Genomic DNA, 23,437 nt, shown 5'->3' on the forward strand with positions numbered 1-23,437 from the left:
ATACGAAATGTTCAGTTTAATTGCTTAAATTTAATTCTTTTTTAAACGAACATAACTTTGTAACGATTATTGTTTTATTTAAGTATAATCTCGCTATTATTTCAGTTATTATTCAGATTGAACAAAACTAATATTGTATATTGTAATTTGAACAATACATATAACTATTATAGAAAAATACGAACAAAATATTTTTTATCTTTAGACTAATTCAACAAAAAAAGAATAAAAAATTTCCATAATTTAAACAATGAAATATTTTCATTTCTTTTTTCTCTCACATCTTTTTATAAACTTTAACAAACTGTTATATTTTTCAATTTATTTCTGTGTAAAGAATGACAATATGCTAAATTGTTTTACATGAAATTAAAATCATTTATCAAAATCCTACACAAAAGTAGTTTCGTGTAACAATTCTATAATATATAACTGAAAAAGAAATTAATAGAATTCTCACCTGTTATATGAAACAAATATAATGACAAATATATAAATATGAATAAATAATAATTCGATGTTATATATTATATTATATTAAATAATTTCATTCACACAAGTCAAGATACACATACTTATTAACTTTAAATGACATCGATGAAATCGATCACATCAATTTAAGCGTATATTAATCCTTATAATTATATTTGTAGATAGTATAGTTGATAACTGTACGTGATAAAAATTACAAAATAATGAATGAGATCCAACAATTGTATCGAGTGAGTCATTCAAAATTCTATATAGAAAGTAATCTTTGTAAATATATTATATTTTAAGAATATATATAAACGTGTGTATATATGTGTATATAACAAAATATTTTAATTGAAAAATATTAAATGACTCACTTTACATAGATACCACGGTATAAACAAGATTTCTACAAAGATATTATAAATATTTATGTGTTACACATTACCAAAAAATAATAAATAAATACCACGTTAATTCTAATGTCACTTGCACAAATTTAAACCGCCAAACGAGTACTATTTAAAAAATATTTGGCAGTCGAATCGTTTATATATATATATATATAAATATATATTCCAATTAAATTGATTTGAAGCATTATAAATATAAGAAAGTTAGTTTCCATCGTTTGTTCATAACTGGAGCCATTAGGTCAATAGCACTTAAATACCCCTGTATGTACGAAGTGCTATTATTGTACTGAGCAAATACAGGGCTGAATTTACGAGTCCGCAAATCTGAAAAAGAAATGCTTCGAATATAAACGTTTCTTCCGTAAAAAAGAAAAGAAAGAAAAAAAAAAAAAGAAACATTCGATTCCACTTACAGAAGCACCTAACAACAATTCGTATTCTCTGGAATTATTTTTATGTACTTGTATCAATAATGTCAGAGCTGCAGAAAGGACAAGTCCAAATGCTATTGCATGATAAAATAATTCCTGAAAAATAAGTAAATTTTCTTCTTTTTATTTTCAGCTTCACAGGTGAATATATCTTTCTTTTTATCGTTTAAATACTCACATATATCGTTTTTGATATTATAGATGCGGTAGAAAGAGAAGCCAAACAGCTTAGCAACAAAATGAATGTTCCTATCATAAACGTTGTTACTATTAAAAGGAAGAATACATCCGTGATTGTACGATAATATCCTGGTCTAAATTGATCGCCGGCAATGCCTACGCATACGATTCCCAAAGCCTAAGAAAGGACGGAAATTAACAACATGTTCTTTAACACAGAATATAATTTTTAATTATTTAAAAGAAAAAAGAACTCAATGCATACGAGTTGTAAAAATTTTAAAATTCCACTCCAAGTTTTTATATATCCTGTATTAATAACAATCGCAGTCGAGTTGGTCGTCACTGTTTGCGTTCTAATTATTACGGAATGAGACATGATTGTTTATTATGATGAGACCTTGAAAATAAAAAGAGAAAATATGCGTAATAATTATTAATAATATAAATAAATAACGATGAAAACGTCATCGTCGTTCATAAGAGAAAGTTTTTATATCATTTAAATAACGAATGTCAAGGATGAGTAAGTGCAAGGGAAACAATGCCTTTTATATTCACCAAACGTATTTCGGTCATGGATTCTTCAAGGTTATCAACATCTCCCTGTGTATATATACACACACAGAATTTATATATATTATATATACTTTTATGTAGACAGACATACTATTGTATACTTTCAATAACTTGAAAAACTTAAAATTGAACGTATTAAATGTAATTCGTTTTTTTAGGAATAGTTTAACGTAATTATATAGAATACACTGTTACAACTATGATTATTATAAAGTATAAATTTATCTAATTTAAATAAACGAAATCGTTCATTAAAGTAAATAAAGAAATAAGTAAATAAAATATCGTTAGAATATCTTAATAATATTTAAACAATTTGTTTCACCTTAAGATCGATATTGTTATCGGTTTTTCTTTTTTTATATCAGTTTTGAAATCAGTTTTCTAAAAACTCTAATAAAATCTACTGCAAATAATGTTCCATATCTCTTATCAGAAACATTTTCTAAACATGGATAATCGTTTAGCAATTATGACGCATTGGTTTCGCGGAAAATACGAACGTTTCTTCGATCCCACTCGATTATCTCTATAGTTGGCGGGATCAACTTCGTATCGAACTTCGTATAATCTCGTTAAGCGTCAAAAATATAAAATTTCTTAAGAAGACTGAGCGACATCCGCATGGGCGTGTGTAAGTATTAAAACACGTTAGGTTTGCCGTCAGTGGTTATTTTTAAATAGTCAGCATCGAAGAAAGTGGCAAGTTGAACGAATCGTGAATTCATTATATTATTTTTTTCGCGAAATAATTTATCGCTTCCACTCAATCTCACTTGACAATGGAAAAAAAAATAAATAAATAAATAATAAAATTTTTATGATATTTAAGAAAAGAAGTTATAATCAGTAAACGGATGTATATATTCATGTCGATAAAAAATGAAACTTTTTTAATAATACATATACACACATATATACACGCCAAGAGAAGCACGCTCGTTTTTTATTACTCGTGATACAGTCAAAAAAGAACGAGACAAATCAATACAAAAATAAATAAAAGTCGGAAAAAATATGACAATTGGACTAACCTCAAAGGTAGATGCTCGCAAGATGACCGTCTGCGAATGACTGAAGTGCGTACGTCTTCTCAAGCTCTACCATGAACTGATCCATAGGATGACGTCATACATGATATCATACACTCACACACATTTATACAACAAAGGTGTGTATACGTAGACGGTCGAAGAGTTCCCAGAGGTTCTCAAACTTTCGTCTTAACAGAAATACAAAAACGAATTGACGATATATACAAAATTAATTCAACACATTCTTTTTGTTTTCTTTATGTATTTCTGCATTATTTTATTTATCAACCATTCATTTAAAAAATAAATAAAATTTCAAAATTAAGAAAGGAATTGATATATATTAAATGTTTGAATATGACATACACTAAATGTTATTCTTCGAAATTTAACAAATAATAATAATAAGGAGAGAAAATATCATTTCTTGATATGTAAATACATCGTTCGATGGTCCTTTGATTCTTTCCTTTTAGATCGATGAATATAAACAAAATCGAAGGGAAAGAAGAGTGGATGTGGGACCGAGTAACTAAACTTGTCAAATAATTCTGTCCTCTCGTCTCTTTTATCAGTAAGAAAATATTATATATGTAATGTAATATTAAACCACCATTTATATGTTTCACATACAATGTACATACATACTTCGTTTGAATTTGTATTAACTGTAAAAGAAAAAAAAAACGATATATTAATCTATTCAAACAAATATATAGTATTTTTAATATATAACATGGGAGATATTAACAAATATCGATAATATTATTATTTGACATTGGTATGCATAATTCTTGTTACGTAGACATTTAATTATCGACATTTCATTAGATTTTCCCAAGGATATCCTAAAATCGATCGTAAAAATAGAAAAAAAAAAGAAAAGAAGCTTGAGTGACTTGTTTAATGAATGCAAGATATTCATTAATTACGAACGAAAGAAAAGAATAAGAGTAACTATAATAAATTTGTTCTGTGCACGAAAACATACCGTTATCTATACATATATATTTATATAATTTTCTATACATATATATATATATGTAAGTATGTGTATGTAAATGTGTATATGTGTGCGTTTGTATGCATATACTATACTATATATATATATATATATAAATAGTGAAAAATGCTACAACTGGAAAATGATGTTTTTCGCGTTTGTATAATATCGATGAACAAGAAATATTACAGTAGAAATATAAAGAGAGAAAGAGAGAGAGAGAGAGAGAGAGAGAGAAAGAGAGAGAGAGAGAGAGAGAAGAAAAATGTTTTGTATAAAAACCGTGACCATATTGTTCTTCCAGTTTTAACATACAAATCATTCCTGTTGACGATCTATCCAATATGGATTTCGTCTACAACAACACTGCAAATAATCGATGTGTAATTCTTATACAAGATAGTAATAGCACTTAAGCGATTGTAAAAAAAAATATACCATCATCACCTTTTTTGTAAGATGATACGCAGTTTCTCGGACCTCTGATCGTCGAAGTTGAATTATTATAATGATCGATAAATATCAAAATTGATCGTCTAACCCTTAAGTATGAAATCAGAAAAATATCATTGAACGTTAAAATATAAGCAGATTTTTCTCAAAAACATGATTATGATTTTATAATCCATGTAGCTTGTTAATATTATTATTATTATGATTATTATTATTATTATTATTATTGATTATTGATTATTATTATTATTGTTATTATTATTATGATTATTATTACTATTATTATTATTTTTGTTATTATTAATGTTGTTGGAGATAATATAATCCATATATATTAAATTGTAGTCACGTTTGATATTAATATATTCGGTATCGAACACTGGACGGTTGAAAAAGGGATCCCTCGACGATCGCAGGTGCAAAAGGAAAAGCAATAATGTGTTTTTTTTTTCTTTTTTCTTTTTTTCTTTTCTTTTTCAATCTTTTAAAAGGCACGTGTATAGATAGAAAAGTCTTTCTTTTAAGCTACACAAACGATCGGTGGAGAGACGAGTGGGTCTTACAGGACTAGTTTTGACCCTTTCCTTCTTCTCAGCTATAGATTCCTGCTGAGTACGAACGATCCTGGACAGTGCAGTGCTTCTTTTTTTTCCGTTTTTGGACGAACGTTTAGAAGTTTACGAGCCCGACTTTATAGTATAGCACTGTCGCTGTACATGCTCTTCAGGTACCTGGCTTGTCTTCTTTGAATATTGTTCTTCCTTCTCATTGCGTATTACTGCTTTTCCATTCTATATAAAGGAAATAAGCACCTGCGGCATATGCCAGAGTATTTAGAATACCGAATACCTGAAAAAAATCAATAAAAACAATATTTAAACAATGTTTTTGACACGTTCATAAATACATTAAAACATTAGAACTACCAACATATTTTGATCGTATCTATCAAACGGATACTTAAGAGAAAAATTTTATTTGTTATTAATTTTAATTAATTTAATTTTGTAATAATTGTTCTTCATAATTGTAAAAGAAGAAATGTAATATCTAAATTTGGTAGTTCTGGTATTAATGACTTTAGTCGTTTTAATATCGATAATATTATAAATACAGGATGATTATAAAGTCTTTATACATTTTCTACATAAGCAAGCTTTATTATACAATATACAATATTATTGAAATGTTTCTTATAATAGGGCACAAACTCTATACATTTCAATCTGACGAAATTTGCAAGTTTAAGCACCCATGTTGCAATAATTTTTGGAGTAACAATTAGAATGGAATTATGGATATTGTTCTTTTCCAATAGAATAGAACATCATCCCATTTTTTCATAATTGTTCGGGATTATTTGAACGAAGTTTTTTTTTCTCGTTGATGAATTAACCTTGTCTCATTTGAGATTCATGCTCATCAGACCTGATTCTCCTAGACTTTTTTATCTGGGAATTTATCAAGTCTTAAAATGTATTCAAGTTTAAAAATATAAGGTGAGGTTCAACAGCATAGATCAATTAAAACAACGAATAACAATAACAGCTGTTGCAATTACGTCAGTTTATGTATCTCTCAAGAGAGAGTGGTTCGAGCTACGAAAAAACTTTGAGTATTGTGCAACTTACAAATTATTACATTGAAATGCATTGAATTTGTATTCTATTATAAAATATATTTCAATAATATTATATATCGTATAACAAAACTTGTTTATGTAGAAAAAGTATAATGACTATCATCCTATATATTTAATACATATACATATACATATACATATATATATATTTATATGTTTATATATACATACACCACCAGCAATATTCGAAGCAATATGTGGAGCACCAGATACCGAACTCCAAAGGGAAAGCTGAGCGATAAAAGCGATCATGTAAAGTACCGCTTCCACCGAGGTATTTAACAGTTCCTAGAAAATTAATATATTTTAGAATATATAAAAACAAAAAAAGTATTTTTGTAATATCAAAAGAAACCGAATCATTAAAGTTTTCAATAGAAATCTTTTATTTCTTAACATTTGATAATGCTTACCGTTAATATCCAATTGATGGGAATCTTAAGTGCTTCTCGTATCGAGAGAAGATAAACAAAACACCATAAAAGTGTGGCAATAAAAGATGTTGTTGCAACGAATAGGAACCAATGGGATGCACCCACCAATGCCGGCGAAACACATGCCATACATATTATTCCAAGACCCTGAAAATATAATACTTTGTTAGATGATTTAGAAATGTTATATCTTTATACCGAATTATGAATAATTTTTAAATAAAATCATTTCATTTAATTATTGAAAAATTTTTTAAATAAATAAATAAACGAAATGAAGGGAAATCATTAAAAAGCGTTCGTTAATATTAGCATTTTTACCAATTCGTTTTTATTTAATTAAATTTGTTCAAGTTTCTCAGCTAATATTTTTCGAACTTCGTCTCTGATATTGCAATACTGTTGCATATATTTTTCTATATTCGTTTCGGGTTCTTCTTCTACTTCATTTACTTTTTCGTCAAGGATTTTGGTTGTTGGTTTTGGTTGTTGAAAAGAATTTGATATTTCAGGAATTTGACGGGCTACGATATCTTCGTAAAATTTGTTACGAAGATTAACTTCCTTTTCAATCTTCTGCGATTTCAAACGTTTTTCTTCCTGTAAACGAACCAACGGCAATTTTCGTTTCTCCAATTCTTCAGGAACAAAACCTTTTTTATTCAAGAGAACACTTCTCATTCGTTTTTGTTCCTTCAATTTCCAAATGGTTTCTTTCGATTTTGGTGCGTCCCGTGCCTTTTTTTCGGCTTTTAATTTTAATCTTCGTTCGTGTTCTCTTCGAAGATTTTCCTTAGCTTCCTTTAATTTTCTCTTTCGTTCCTGATCCTCTTTCTCCGATCTTCTCGCTATCACAGTCGGATCGTTCCTAAGAAACTCGCTTTGCCAACTTGAGAAGACCTTCTTTCTTTTAACTTCTCTCGACACGTATTCCTCGAACCAATCCATTCTTTCATCATCGTCTAAATACTTAGCTGGTTCTTTAAACACACGGAAGATACCTCTATGATCACCGATACCAATCAGGCCAGGTGATTCCTTTGTTTCCTTCCAAAAAGATAATACGGTTAATGGCCCGTCCGAAATATTCCTGATAAAAACAGGTTCTCCAGTTTTCCGTTTGATATCCCACATTTCTAATTCACCATCGTATCTACCCATTAAAAAAACACCAGGTTGAGAGCTCCAACAACAAGCAGTATAAATAACCTTGGATTTCCTCCAGAAGATCGGTGATTCCAAATAATTTTCATTCCATATAGCAAAGACGTGTCCACCCATCGTTAGAATAACGTCCAACAGACGATGACATCGAACGATTTCAATAACGGGACCATCGTGAGCAAAGGAACGATCGAGGAAGTTACACTCCTCAGAGCTTGACGGCTCGACATCGAACATCTGGTCTTTCCAGGTGCAACGCACCAATTCCCCTTCCCCGGTACCTAACCATAATCTCCTAGTATACTCTTCTTCCTTCCTATCGGACTCGTTGACCTTTCGATGAGCATTGTTACACTCTTCCTGTAAGCTTTCCGATGAAATGGAGACGCAGAGAAGCGTAAAATTTCGAGAATTGTTAGGTATTGGTACGGACAATCGGTATGTTACTTTGAAGAAATCGTTGGACGAATTCAAAGATAAATCAAGGGTCCAAATGACGATGATACCACCCACCGAAATTGTCATAAATTGACAACTGCTAACGTCATCTATAGATTTCATCAATTTTCCATTTGGCTTTATTTGAAATCTGGCCGGTATCCATCTGATTTTTCGAATTGGCAACCGATGAGAAGAATCTTTTTTCGATGTTGCTGTCACGTTTACAATAGATATATCTTGTTGATCAAGTAATACTTTGGATTTGCTATTATTACTCATAGTACTGCCAGAGTTTATTATTTCAGGTGGTATATTCCAAACAACTAGCTGACCACTTTCACAACCTGCAATAACTATGTTTTCTCGTGAAGGACAGAAGGAAATGCAATGAACATTCTCGTTGGATCGTAAATACGATTGTGGTCTAAGAGCATCGGACAATGACCAAAGTAACGCACCTGGATTGGAATTCGAAGTAGGAATTATGTTAGATGATCCAATATAAGAAACAACTACAAAATCCATTATCTTCGGATGCCAAGAAATGTCAGATATATTGTTACCCTTAATGACCTTGAAATCTATAAAAAATTGATATTCGCCACGAATTGGTATTTCGATGGATTTGATGATTTTTTGTTCATCTTTACGCAAACTTTTGATATCATCTACATAAACGTTTACAACAGCGTTGTATTTGATCTCGTCGATCATTCGTTGCGAATGTTCTTCCAAGAATACTTCAATGGGTTCCTTTTCTCTGCTAATTTCTGTTTCAATCTCTTTCTCCTTCCTTTCTTCTAATTCCTCTTTACTATCTGTACTTTGTTCGGTCTCGTCGCAAGATTTCTCAACGTTTTCAAAATCTTTTAAATCGAGTAATTTATCCTTTAAAATGTCCTCGTATACATACTGAGTACAAGCATTTTTAGGATTTCTGGGTTGCGTTTGAACATAGTTATCTCGAGGTAGAAAATGTGTCTGAGTCACACGAGAAACTAAAAGCTTATCGACGTTATCGAACGTTTCATTAATATCAGGTATTAAATCGATGTAACTGTCTCTGCATCCTTCAGAATCTCTATCAGAAAGTTGACGATCTAAACCTAACAAAGTCGTTGGAAGATTGATCTCTATCTCGTACAATTCTCTTGTGTTTTTAGCTGAACTTTCCAGGTCATCCTCGCTACCTAACGATTTCCAAAATTTTGGAATCTTTTCTCTCTGTTCGCGAATACTATTTAGAATAGCTTTCGAAATGTTTTTATTTCTTTGAAAAATAGCATCTCTTGCCTCTTCCGTAAGACAGATCACAAATTTATCAGAACTGAGTTCAATCGAATTGTAACCAAATAAAAAACATGTACCATTGTAAGCAGAAATTTGTTCTTTGTAAGCTTCCAAACAAGATCCTATTTCATTGGAAAGCTTCAGTACGTCGTCTCGAGGAACGTATACCCATGGGTATTCTAAAAAGACATACTCGCCGACCGTACAGCACAGTTTTCTTTGAGTTTCGGGATCGAGACACACGCGTTCCACATCTTTGATATTTTCGTCGAGCAACGTCCACCCAGTCGGATACTTAACCCGTTTTCTTAACATCGTTTTCGTTTATGCGACTACGTGCTACTGGTAAGACCAAACAAACCAACAACTGTTTCTCAGTTGCTTTCTGTGTGACTATCGATCAAACATCGTTTAAATTTATTCTCTACAGAGTATAACATTCTACTATTATGAAACTCAAACATATCAAATTTCGTACGCTTCTTTGAAAAAATTCTTGTTTTCTAATAAAAATTAATAATTAAGAAGTAAACGAATTAAATAGATTTTTTAATTTGGAGACTTATTCAAAACGAATTCTTTATTTTATTCGTGGAATGTATCAGGTGTTCAAGTATAAACATCCTTATAGAGTATCGATGAATAATGAATAAATCATTATAAATAAAAATGAAAAAATATTCAATTCATTGAGATGAAAACATAAGATGTTTTTTTTAAATATTCTCGACGATTTATTAAAATAAAATTATTGGAGATTGAAAGATAAGTGATTTGTCATATTTACACGTATATAGCTAAGATAGGAACGTGGAACAGTGAACGGGTACGAAAGCACGAAGGATCGAAACGTTGAAACTGCAGACCAAAGGAAGAATTTCACTTTCACCGCTTGAAAACGTCGTCGACCCTGATAAACACCCAGTCTAGAATTCTATCTCTATGTATTTATATATATATATATATATATATATATATATATATACGTATGTATGTATGTATATATTTAATGATAAACGATTATAAAATTGTATGTTATATTAACTAGGTAATTACATTCTTGTTAATCTTAGACAATCATCAAAAAGATACAATCGATTGATTTTTTTTATTTTTTCAAGCACATCAAACGAATACCGTCAAGTTATCATGTAATCCCTAAAACTAGTAGTATTTGAAGTTGATATTTTACATGATCAAAACTTTATGTTCGTGTTATATATATATAGAGAGAGAGATACGATTCTTACAAGTGATCGATGTCAACGATAGTAAAGAAGTTCACTGAAAAATAGAAGCACAAGTGTTGTCATCTTTTCAGATAGCTATCGTGTTACTAATCAAAATAAAATTAAGATCAGAATCAATTTTGAGTAGACCCAAATTTTTAATTTCCGGTGCAATTAATTATTTCTTTATAAATTTGTCGAAATTTGATAACATATATATCTGATAATATACATATTTGATAGAAATATTATAATATGATATTTGATACATATACTTTGATAACATATTATATTTAATAAAATAAAAACTGGGAAGATAATATTGTGTGTGCGTGTGTGCGTATATCCTATAGAATATTAGATTCATTTTATTACATACTATTCACATAGCACCATTAATCGTAATAATATTAACATACAAGTATCTACATCCTAATCTCGCCCACTTAAGCTTACGTTCATGGAATTGATTAAACACAAGCTGGAATGTTAGAAATTGAATAATTCTCTTTCCAATACGGTCATCACGGATATCATGAAATCTGTAAAAACTTACAAAATCTTATAGAACTTTTATACTTTACTTTTTATACTTATATTTCTTTTTTTTTTTTCTTTTCGGATCACACTTTTTTATTTTTATATCTGAAATCGGTGACTTTAGAATTCGATCACGCACAGCAACGCGTTTGAACCGAGCGGACGTCGAACCGGTTTTATCGAGGTGACTTCGAACGTGCATTCGATTTGATAGAAAAGTATTACAGTCCTGTCAGCGATCAAATATTTCTAATGTAAAAACTTATATATATATATATATATATATATATATATATATATAAGAAAATATCTACATAGTATTATTTGTAAATTTATATAAATTGTATATACTTTCTAAAACGATCAAAGGCGATAATCATGTATTATATACTTGCATGACTACAAAAAGAAAAAGAATTGTTACTAAACTATGGGTAGACCGCGAAATGAGATAATACTTGGCTATACACATCGCGTCGGTCGCATAAGAAATTTTAACGACCTAAATGCATACGGTCGCTCGCAAGTTATCACGATATTTTAACATAATTCAAAATACAATTTTCACACATCCTACGTTTTTTACTTTATGTTCGTTGTAAAGACAAAACTGAATGACGAGTGAATAAAAAATAGAAACGACAAAAAAACGATAACCTTTTTATCCAAAGATCACGAATTGCGTGTATGAAGTAAAGTTTATGTGATAAATAATGATAGCATAAATATGTCTACTAATTTGATTTGATTATTATTTTATTTTATTTCGATAAACTGTCGTCTGTAATCTAAATTTTTATGTGGTTATCCAAGAAATATGAATACATGATTATAAATATCGTTTATTTCATTTCATATCGTTTATTTTATTTCGAAATTCAGTATCTTCGTCGTACTTTTTTTAAATTTATGAATGATCATAGTTCGATGACCTAATTTAAAAACGAAAATATTCTATTTAAAACGCATTCTTCATTCGTCAAAGACGGAAAATAATAACAATAATCATAGTAATAAATAACTTTAAAACGAAAAAGAAAATAAATAAAACAGGTTACAAGGAGGAAGTAGTCTCCCATGTTGGTATCACAATTTTGTTCTACCTCATTAATACAGTGTCTTACTATGGCATGAGCAGTGACATCAAGGATTCAAACGAGCGGAGCGTATCGAAACGTATCGATAAACTCTAATGGCTCGTCGCAAACGACAAAGCAAGAAACAGGGACGTGTCTTGTCTTTCCGACGGGCAAACAAATAGCTCCTACAACTTTCTAGAAGGATGTTGATAATTACGATCACAATTATATTACATAGCTTTGATTAGATGAGGTCTTATCTTATTTATTTCTTTTCTTTTTCTTTGTCGATATGGAATATTAAAAAAAAAAAATATTTAAGATACTATAAAAAGAGTTCTCTTCTCTTATCTCATTGTTTTCTTTCAAAATGACTTCTGGAGGATCATGCGATAACGATTTGAATCGATCTTTTGCCAAGTTATTAAGTTCAATATTTCGATATCGGAAGATAGATTATTATAAGTATAATAAGAAATAATTACAAATAATATGACTTTTGATGGTTCGAGGTATGAGGAAAATATTATACAAAACCATGCGATGATTCTTAATCGAGGTACTCCGTGAGTGAATGATGACGTAAGTGCTTTCTTAAAACAGTGATGACTCCTATCTTATGTTATCGCAACGTTCTTAAAATAATACTTAGACGGAAAAAACGAGGTCATTTCCTTCGCAATAAAAAGACACGATCTATAACTAAAAGATATCGTTAACATTAGAATATTTTATTTTATCAAGAGAATTTAAAGGAAACGTTCGAGGAAAGAAAGGTGTGTCTTATCATCAACAGAATTCTGAGAATTTCCTTTGTAATCAGTTACCGAAATCGAACTCGTAAAAAGTATTGTGTACATTGACCAAAGCTAAAGTCATTTTCTTTTCGTTTTTCTTCGTTCGTATTGGCTTCCCGCCAAGCATCTAGCTGTTAAATAGCTGCTATTTCGTTCGAAAATCGAAACTGGACGAAAGTCGACTTGTTGAACGACGCATATGTAAATATATCGAATTTACATGATTCTTCTTTGTATATTTAAAATTGTCAACGTTACTCATAGATATATAAAAAAAAAAGGAGAAAGAAAAAGAAAAAATAAGACAATATTACAAGTTTAGAAAGTCGAGTCGGAAGACAATACTGACCATTCGCAATCTTCTCTAACACACTTTACCTCTGACGTAATTCACTTATCTTCCTTTCTACAATTGTCTTACGAAAAACGTAAAAATGAACTAAAAACAAAATGCAATTTCAATAGCCTCAAAAAATGTTTACGAGAATATAGAAAATAAATCGTTCTCCTATTATCATCTCGTATTATTATAATATCAAGTTTTCAACTTCCAACTATTTTTACTTGTCAGTTTCTATTAACTTCCCTGTCCTAATTGATGTATATATTTCGATAAGTTCAAAGTACCATGAGACATAGTTGCATCGCGAGCCACAGACGAGGCGCGGCACGGCCTTCTGCATAAACGGCTTGTGGGCAATTATAATGATGCATAACTTGTTGCACGGCAATACACTCGTTCTTAGGACATAACGTAGAAACGAGTATCACACTCAATGTATCTGACTCTTGCTCCCATTTGGGAGTTTATATAGTAGCATAACACAATGAAACGAGTACCTCCGCAATAAGTGTAATTGCGCAATCTAGCTAGCTAGCTAGCTAGCTGTTGGGCATCTCATCTAGCGTGGGGCGATCACGCTTCGCGATAACACTCGAGTAGTTGACCTACATGAGCTAGACGTTTCTCAGATGAGTCTAACATCAATTTCGACTAGCCTAAGATGAGTAATCATTCATATAAATGTCTAAATTAAACATGCGAATAATTAACATGTGATCTATTTGATTTAATAAAAAATGAAATGAATTATTAATTAAGTGGATGTTTAAACATTTCATTTCTTGCCAATTCGAGTCGTATTTCTGTCACAAATGAGAATTAATTAAGATAGTGTGAAATACGCGATTATTTATACTAGGAATGGACAACTGACGACTCACGAGTCGCGATCGACTCCTTTTTCTCTTACTTTTTCGTTCCAGTAAGTTGAGAAGAGACGATTCTTACCGTTTGACACCGCCATGCCTTGTGAACTGCATGGCTCTTATTTTTAACAAGGTGCACATAGCGGTAACTAGTGAACTCAAATAGTGGGGAAGGGACGAATTGATTGATGATAAAGACCGTGTGACTCGTGACGGAGAAGAAGTTACCCATCCCTGACCTAGACCAAGATAAATTTTTTTAGTCGATTGAATATATTGAAAAATTGTTCATTCATCTAGTACATCGAACGATCCCTTTTTTTCTTATTCAACATAACAAATCGAAACAATTGGGATGATTAAGCTCGACGTGAATTTCCGTGAAAGCCGGAAGGTTTCTGAAAAGCCTAACCAGATTGCATTTGTTCCCTAGTAAAACAGGAAAAGAACAAGTTGACGAGGCACTTTGCTTATCTATGATTTCATTATATAGTAAATAATAATTCTCAATAAAAATAAAAATAACACGAATTTTCAAAAGACTGTAATTTATGATCCAACAGAACGTCGTTATAAAATAATATTTATCTCGTAAAAGACTAATCAAAAGAAACCAAGGGCTCCACCCTTTTTTTTAGTGCTCGTTCCAACGTAACACATAAACGAGTCCAATCGATCCAAGCGTAAAACAAAGTTCATTGATCTCTGTCTGTTGACTTTATTTTAAGTAAACGGACGAATAGTCGTTTTTAACGACTAATAAAAATATTAATCCAAAGCACAAATCTTTCAAAGTTATCTTTACGATTCTTACACCAAAAATTTATGATTAGCCTACGAGCAATAGCAGCTTTTATTGATCAATCGTACAACAATCGATTCGAAATGTAAAGATAAAACGTTGTATGCCGATTTTGTTGAACTTTGCAGGTGTACACATGCTTTTTTAATACGGTACTTCGGTGACCATTTGTATCTACTTCAACGGGAAGTGTTTCGTTACAGTGCACAGCATAGACGTTAAGAGGCGAGACCGGAAACGATAAGACCGGTCGATGAGCGAACTTTCTTATTATTAACACAATGCAACATTACGTGTTTACGTCATAACGTCCTGTAAAAGAAGAAAAATAATGCTTGGCAAGACGTAGAAAAAAGTAACATTATGCGATCAAACCTATATTTGGAATCGTTTAATATTTGAAACGTTATAAGGCTACAGATAGGCGTAACGATGAAACGTATGTGCATGACACATAAATATTGAATATTATTACAAAGTAAAAATAAATTGTAATTTCACTATATAATTAACGAATGCAACTATAACAATTATTCTAATTCAAGGATTCGATGATTTACGAGCAAACGTGTATAATTATGAAATCAATGATTACATTCATACTCATAAATTATTCCTTAAAGAATATTTCAAGAGGATTTTTATCAACATAATAAGTATCAAACAAGAGCAAACATTTTATGAGTATTACGATACTGAAGAGGAAAAAGAATGAGCGAGGCTTATCGATCTGTGTACAGAAGGAACAGTCATCTTTCCCCTCTCCTTCCACGAATACACGTCAATAATTTCCTACCCGCAAGAGAAAATACAAATGGAGTTACCCATGTAATAGATTTAAACTCAAATGAAAATTAAATTAAAAGATAATCCAGTAAGAGTTCGTACGAAGTAGTCGTATCGATCACGAACTTTAATTACATGTTCGCATAGAAATGACTGGAACATTATGGTGAACGACAATTTGATGTATATTGGCTCAATAAGTTTTTGTTGACCTTAGAACTATGATTCTAAAATAGCAATTATTAAATGACATATGTAATATAGAAATAATGATACGTTGATAGAACGTTGCTCATGTTAAATCGGAAATAGCTTTGGACAAATCGATACGGAGTTTAGCTAAGAATATATCGATGCAACTTTTTATGTACGTAGACTCATAAGAAAAGATCGCTTGATGGGAGATATCAAAAAGGATCGATTAAATTGAGTCAGGCACGTGGGCCAAGTAACCGGTATGCCGGCTAGGTATGCTACGCGGTAGCGGTAGATTCGTCGAGGAAAAGAAGCAACGTGGCCGAGGAGAAGCCAAGGACGGCTTGAATTGTTAATGAGTCGTTTCGATACCGTTGCTGCGACGGACATCAGGGCCAACGTGGCGAACGCCGCCAATACGGCCTCAAGCAACGCACGAGCTTTGTGTACGACAGAACGCACACATTGAATAGAGGATACCGATGCTCCTGGAGTATGTAGGACGCCACGTATAGTACGTCATCGAGATGATCATGTATGGTCATCGAACGAGGCAACCTAATCGAACGAGTTGGTATCTAAATCCACCCAAAGTTCTCTTCTTCTTCTTCTTCTTCTTCTTCTTCCTCTTTTCCTCCTCTATCTCTCCCAAATTTCTCCTTCCCCTTCTCCAGCATTACTCCATCAAGATTTTCGTTGATCATAGCCACAAGTGATTGCGAGTAATAGGAACCGGTCCAACCGGTATACCTAACTAATTCCACCAATGGAATACATGAATTCGGATTACGACGTTGCAGGAATGTCAGTCGACTCCAAGACGGACTTTTTGACTTGGAAGACAATTTTTATAGCTAAAGAAGTAACTCTCTTGAACTTTTATTCATCTATCTTTGTGAATATTTGATGTTCTAATCTTGAGGTAGTAAACAGAGACTCTTGAAAAGGATTATCGATTGATGATAAGGGGGATCGTCAATGACGTCGTCAGGTAGACTTCTCTGGATTGCGGAATCTCAAGGTCTCCAATCTTTATTATTTACCTAATCGATACCTAACGTGATATTTTATATTCCTTGTTCAAAGTTTATACAAGGTAATAATTGTGTTCTTCGGTGATAAATATTAACGATAAGGAAGAGAAATAATCATTATTCAAATGATCCTTTGTCGTGTGGACTCCATCGTGAAGTGTATTTTAAATAAGACGCAACCCAATTTTCGAAACCGTGCCTCTCGAAAATTGGAGAACGTTGAGACTCGTAACGATTTTAAATCGGTATTCCTAAAAGTGTTCCTTTCATCTCACGTTCCATTTCTTGACCCTTTCACCATTACGAATACGTATTAGCATGTCTAGCGTGATCGTCGCGATAATTTCTTTCAAGAAAATGGCGTATTGCTTTTGTGCTGAAGGCAAAACTATTGTCACGTTATAATACCGTAATACGAAGCGTGTTCAACGCACGTTGATGACTTTCTAGATAAGGAAAATGAAATAAAAAAAAAGGAAAATAATTCAAGTTTTCGCTAAGTACTTTGCAAAATTATATACGTGTATATATATATATATATATAATTTTATGTATACGATTAACGAAACGAAACTTTCCTGATTTCGATTGTTCTCTTTTTCTTTTCAAATAGAAATGAAAACTAGAACGATGAAACAACGAAATAATATTTCATTTCTGTCCTGCCCAATAAGTAATTCGATCTCCAACGCACGTCAAACCATTCATACATACGCAGAACGTATATCTATCCTAGACAATCGTCTAGGACGAAGGTCGAATTGTTTTGACGGGTGATCTTGTCGAGACCAAGGTTATTCCCACTAGTTATAGTTATTGATATCGATACTACAAATTAGCCTTCTTTAGATTCAATTGTAACGACAGCAGAGACGTTTACTTGTCATCCGAATAATTTCTAAAGAAAAAAAAAAAAAAGAAAATAAGGAGAATTATGAAACGATAAACACGAGTTCGTCGAAATCATTTTTCTTGAGCATGGAGTCACATTTCAAAGATATCTTCAAAGTAAGTTTTAAGAACGCTGACATTCGTGGATATTATATATATATATATATATACATACACGAGTACTCGACTCTTGGCGCAGAATCAATGACAAAGATCTACGAATGTAATTCAAGACGAAACAAGTATGGCCGCAGAAAAAAAACATGCTGTCGTCCCTGAAAAAAAAAAGCAATCTTTTCTTGTGTCTATATCTATTTGTCTGTCTCTTTGTCTATCTTATTCCAAGCATATCGTAATTATTATCATGATCATGTATACTCATATATACTGCTTCTTACTATCAATGACGAGCAATTAAATGAATCGACAATTTTGTTTTTCTATTTGTAAATTGTCCTGTTACGTCCCACCTATGTTAAATTTTTCCAACGCAACATGGTCTTTTTGTTTGAAATAAAGAACGTGTAATGTAGTATGTTTACTTGATTAGGTCACGAAGTCATAAAGTATCCAGCAGTGCTCGAATATTTTTTGCACAAGACGGTTTCCTTGTATATTTCTTAAGTTGAATGGATACTACTATTACCTTCAAATTTTCTTATCAAATTTTAATCTAGAAATATTTATTACGTCGTACTTACACATAGACTGACGTTCAGTGAAATTAAAAGTTGGCATTAATAAAATATACTACAGAAAAAGTAAACAGCTGGTAGACTTGAACGTCAGCCAAATAACATTTATTATCTCTATTATGAGTACTATTACAGAAGAGAGAAAGAGAGAGAGAGAGAGAGAGAGAGAGAGAGAGAGAGAGAGAGAGAGAAAATAAAAAGGATCTTGTTATTCTTGTTACCTTTAATACACAGTAACGTTAAAGACATCTTTATTAACGTGACTACCTGCTGTTCTTCAAATAATTCCATATGAAATATATATGTCGTTTATGTTGTCGTAAACGAGAATGAGAACAAAATTAGATTATCAAGGATTACCGAGTACGAGTTATCCAACTTTTATTTTTTATTATCCAAAAGGCCTTCTTATTTATTAAAAAGCAATAGGTGGGCTGACCGGTGTTAGACGTATGTATACAATCGACCTTTTCATTCGAATCGATGAATATACTCTATCTCCGCATTAAATAATCAAAACTATCTCTATTAATCGTTAAAAGATCGTTGAAAAAAATCTTGTTGAAAAATAACAACGTTTCGTTTCAATTCATGTCGAAAAATACCAAAGAGGCGCAACAGCACTTGTTTCAATATATGTCGATAAACTCTAGTGCACCATCAATTACACAACGCGGCTCGATGCTCCTTCGGTATTTTTCAACATGAAATATAAACAGCACGATCATTTTGCGTGACACTCATCGTTTAAGTTTGATTTTGAACAATAGGCTCTCATAAGTTCTCATAAGTTCTTATAAGCTGAGAATAACTAAAACAATAGCTCTCATAGCTTAATATCCATCGAAGTTTAATGATTTAACGATGTCGAAACGAGATAAGAAAGACATCTTTTATGAAAGAAAAAAAGAATGAAAGATCGAACTTTAGAGTACTAACTAATGCAATTTCGTAAACAGAAGCTTTTCCCCTCTCACCATAGCTAGACGCTTTGCTAACCGTTCCGTAAGAAGATTACCGTTACACGGTTATGCTGTTGCAGGTTCAACATCACGGTGTAAACCGCTCGAATCTCCTCCACCCATGCTCGTTCATCATACTTCTCAGAGAATATTACAGTTAAATTATATCGACGATTTGATATCTCTTTAACGGTACATAGCTAAAAGTTATAGCGTGCGATACACTCCAACGTCTTAGTACTTTCAATATTTGAAAGTCAGATAAGATTGCTTATGTCTTACGCGTAATCTTATACGAAAATACTTTGTCATCTATATCAGAATTTCAAGGTCGCACGATAACTGATACGTCACCTTACGTTCAAAATAATTTCGAATTCGATTTAAATAAAAAATGCTAATGAACGTATCTGAATTATATTTGCCCACGTCACGATGACAAAGTGAAATCAATGTGCTGTTCTTTATTACAAATAAAAAGTCATAATCTTGCATCGTACGGTATGCATGCTGAGAGTTATCTTCTACAAAGCACCAGACAAGATAATTTGTATGCAACGGTACGCAGAACCTATTCAACCATTACTACGACCGCTATTAATTGACAGTTACCAAAAGGTGAAAATGCACTTTTATTTCAAAGAGAATTGCCTTCGTCGAAAAAGCTAAAAATGACACGAGTAAGTTCAATGAAAAAGAACGATAAAAAAGCTAACTTTTTGGGTAGTTTGAAAGAATCGTTGAAGGGGAAAAATAATAATCGATTAAAATAAAAATCGTAATAACAAATACGTAGTAAATGCTAAATTCGTGTGTTTAATTGTCAAAGATGGATATAGCGCACAGTATACATTATTTTCTGAAAATATATAGAATACATAAAGCACGAAATGCGTAATACTGTTTTGAACGAACGATGACGCGTGTGCGCATTAAGTTACGTAATATTATTCACCTTCTTCGTGCGAAATCCTTCGAAGGAAACGAATGTTGAATTTTATTCAAGATACCCGCGTCATGATTATGCGCATGCGTTGTTGGATAATAAAGAAACAATTTATTCGAGAATATCCCAGGAATAAAAATTTCTATCTTTTTTCGTCTAGCTTGTTAATGGCTTGGCCGAGTTCCAAGATAAATAACAATTGTGTTGACAAAACGACGACAAATTTCAAAGATGTCTGCCTAGACCGATATAACATTTAACATACAAAAGAAAAGAAAATGAATTAAAATTTCGAAGGGAAAAAAAATAAAAACAAATAGGTTACGTCATAAGATCTTAGTTAGTACAATGATTCCCTTTATACGATATGTAAACATCGTAGAACGTGACTACACATAATTTTGCTACGATCGAGCTAATATTTATTTAAAAAGCGGTTCACTTCGCAAATATACTAATGCTTATCTAGATATTCATAAAGAAATATTCGAGCTTGTATATTACAAATGAAATTAACGCAAAATTATATATGACGATTCAATAAGTTAACCTTGGACTTAAAAGGAAAATATTAGAAGAATATAACACTCATTCTTACCAATTGCACGAGTTTTATGATGCCAGGTATGGTCCTGAAATAGGGCACATTGAGCCTTATGCCAGCCAGAGGACTAGGTTGACCTGGTTCCGTCTTTACAGTAGGCACCTGTCGTGGATTGTTACTCGCGTTGTTGCTGGAATTGTCCATCGTCACTACGGTCTCCGACATCATGTTACGCCGCTTATCGCGCGTGTTTCACCTTCCGTTTATTTCGATCAACAACGCGCCTTTCGATCGGACTCTTTACTAAAGAAAGGCTTCTTTGATAGGACGACTCGAAAAGATTCACGAGAAAAATCCGAAAGGAAAGGTCAAAGAAGAAAAAGAAGAGGAAGAAAAAAAATAATAAAGGAGAATTGATACGTCCCGAAAGTCGAACGAACACCTGTTGGTTTAAATACGGCCTTTACGGTGGCCTCACCGCTTCAACACTACCGACGTAATCAACGACAGAACCGCTATACCCCCACCAATGTTTCCATCGTATCCCCACTCTTCTAACTTCTTGCTACCTCCATACCGATTTGTCACTCTCAATCGGACGTACGTGCGTGACTCGTAAGGAAATACATTTCTACTACGTTTTCTACTAAGGACGTCTTTCATCTTTCTCTCTTTATATATTTTCTTTTCTTTTTCTTTTTTTTTTGTTATCATTATTATTTTCATATTTCAATATTTGATGGAAAATTGTATACATATTTTAAATATACATAGATATAAGACTTTTCTTACGATACAAAGTACGATCTAGCACGAGTATATAATATAATGTAATAAATATAAACGATTAATGAAGGAAAAAGGAAAATAGAATATTGTCAAAAAGATAATATAAGAATATCTATGCGATATTCACGTCGACTGAATACTTTCTTCGATTTGAAAATGGCGCCACCAGACGATCGTTGTCACTTTACATTTTTCTATTTCAGATTGTTTGTTATAGGTTAATTTCTTTATTACAAATAAAATTCATAATCGTCATTTATTTTCTATAAAGTGACTTAAAAAGGACAGGACAAATTTACTAATATTATTACATTTTTGACTAGCAATGTTGGTAGGTCACACATAGTAACTACATCGATATAGTGTTCATTTTTTTTTTCTATATCTAGTGATTTTGTAAGCAAAAAGAAACTGAAGATTTCTGCTGTTACGTTATACTTCAGTTTTAATGGATTAAAGATAGGATATATCGAGAGAGAAATATGAGTACTGCAAGTGGTTTTACTCAAGACTTACCTCCGAAAGAAGGTTATCGTCCTATCCCAACAGAACGTGTTCCTTTACGTACCTTTCTTGGAGGTAATCCTTGTCATTCTTATAAGTATAATCTTCTAATATCCAGTTATGTTAGTAAAAATTATTAATACTAGAAAAAAGCTACAATTTAATATTTTTTAGGACGGCTTGCTATAGGTTTATGTCTATTTTCTACTGTGGTGGGGCATTACATATATTTCATAGAATGGAAAAGGATAATGCGAGAAAAGATAGAAATGAAAAGTGCTCAATTTGCATTATTGCCTATTTTACTTGCTGAAAGAGATCGAACGTAAGTCTATTAGTTTTAATTAAATTTTGAAGAATAAAATGTTTTATTTGAGTCATTGTACATACATATACCAAACAAGAGTAACAATCTTACCATGTGATATATTGAATGATTTTTTATTAATTGGAATAATAAATATCAACATTACAATATTCAGATTTTTAAAACAAATCAAGCGTAATATCGCAGAAGAAAAGGAGTTGATGAAATATTATCCTGGATGGAAAGTAGGTACATATTTTGGAGATCCAATATATAAAACAGTACCGGAAGATCAATTTATAGAACCAAATCATATCGAATACTTTATACATGCAAGTCCAAAAGATTTTGACGCTAAACGTATGTTAAAGTTAACATCATAAAAATGATATATTTAATGAAAATAGCAATCTGTTAAGGTAGAGATTAAATAAATATATGCAGAAATACTGCACATAACCCTAAAAGATTCCAAATCTTTATGTATCTCTAACAAGATTATTACAGGCTGTTTTTTGATTAAAATAAAATAGCAAACAACTAATATTGTTTCCTGAATTATATATATTCCGTTATGGTAAATAATT

At 31.7% G+C, this 23,437-nt stretch overlaps 4 protein-coding genes across 4 annotated transcripts; 1 reads left to right on the forward strand and 3 right to left on the reverse strand.

Annotated features, from left to right (window-relative positions):
• Positions 1-513: 513 nt before the first annotated feature.
• LOC127063908 (uncharacterized) lies at positions 514-5,338 on the reverse strand. Its single transcript, XM_050994215.1, has 6 exons — positions 4,565-5,338; positions 3,115-3,782; positions 1,767-1,901; positions 1,500-1,679; positions 1,304-1,417; positions 514-1,214 (listed from the first exon to the last, which is right to left on the reverse strand). Exons 3-6 carry the CDS (start codon positions 1,878-1,880, stop codon positions 1,140-1,142), a joined length of 483 nt encoding a protein of 160 aa, XP_050850172.1. The 5' UTR covers positions 1,881-1,901; positions 3,115-3,782; positions 4,565-5,338; the 3' UTR covers positions 514-1,139.
• Positions 5,336-6,775, reverse strand: LOC127067335 (uncharacterized). The gene is made up of 3 exons (XM_051002144.1): positions 6,626-6,775; positions 6,384-6,500; positions 5,336-5,419 (listed from the first exon to the last, which is right to left on the reverse strand). Exons 1-3 carry the CDS (start codon positions 6,773-6,775, stop codon positions 5,336-5,338), a joined length of 351 nt encoding a protein of 116 aa, XP_050858101.1.
• LOC127063806 (dynein axonemal intermediate chain 3-like) lies at positions 6,683-21,403 on the reverse strand. The gene is made up of 3 exons (XM_050994027.1): positions 21,305-21,403; positions 6,968-20,945; positions 6,683-6,793 (listed from the first exon to the last, which is right to left on the reverse strand). The coding sequence occupies exon 2, from the start codon at positions 9,854-9,856 to the stop codon at positions 6,986-6,988; it is 2,871 nt and encodes a 956-aa protein (XP_050849984.1). The 5' UTR covers positions 9,857-20,945; positions 21,305-21,403; the 3' UTR covers positions 6,683-6,793; positions 6,968-6,985.
• A 1,025-nt stretch (positions 21,404-22,428) lies between these two features.
• On the forward strand, positions 22,429-23,394 carry LOC127063914 (NADH dehydrogenase [ubiquinone] 1 alpha subcomplex subunit 13). Its single transcript, XM_050994225.1, has 3 exons — positions 22,429-22,618; positions 22,718-22,868; positions 23,026-23,394. The coding sequence occupies exons 1-3, from the start codon at positions 22,522-22,524 to the stop codon at positions 23,231-23,233; spliced, it is 456 nt and encodes a 151-aa protein (XP_050850182.1). The 5' UTR covers positions 22,429-22,521; the 3' UTR covers positions 23,234-23,394.
• Positions 23,395-23,437: the final 43 nt, after the last annotated feature.

The sequence above is a fragment of the Vespula vulgaris genome, chromosome 1, assembly GCF_905475345.1.
Source record: "Vespula vulgaris chromosome 1, iyVesVulg1.1, whole genome shotgun sequence".
NCBI classification, from domain to species: domain Eukaryota; kingdom Metazoa; phylum Arthropoda; class Insecta; order Hymenoptera; family Vespidae; genus Vespula; species Vespula vulgaris.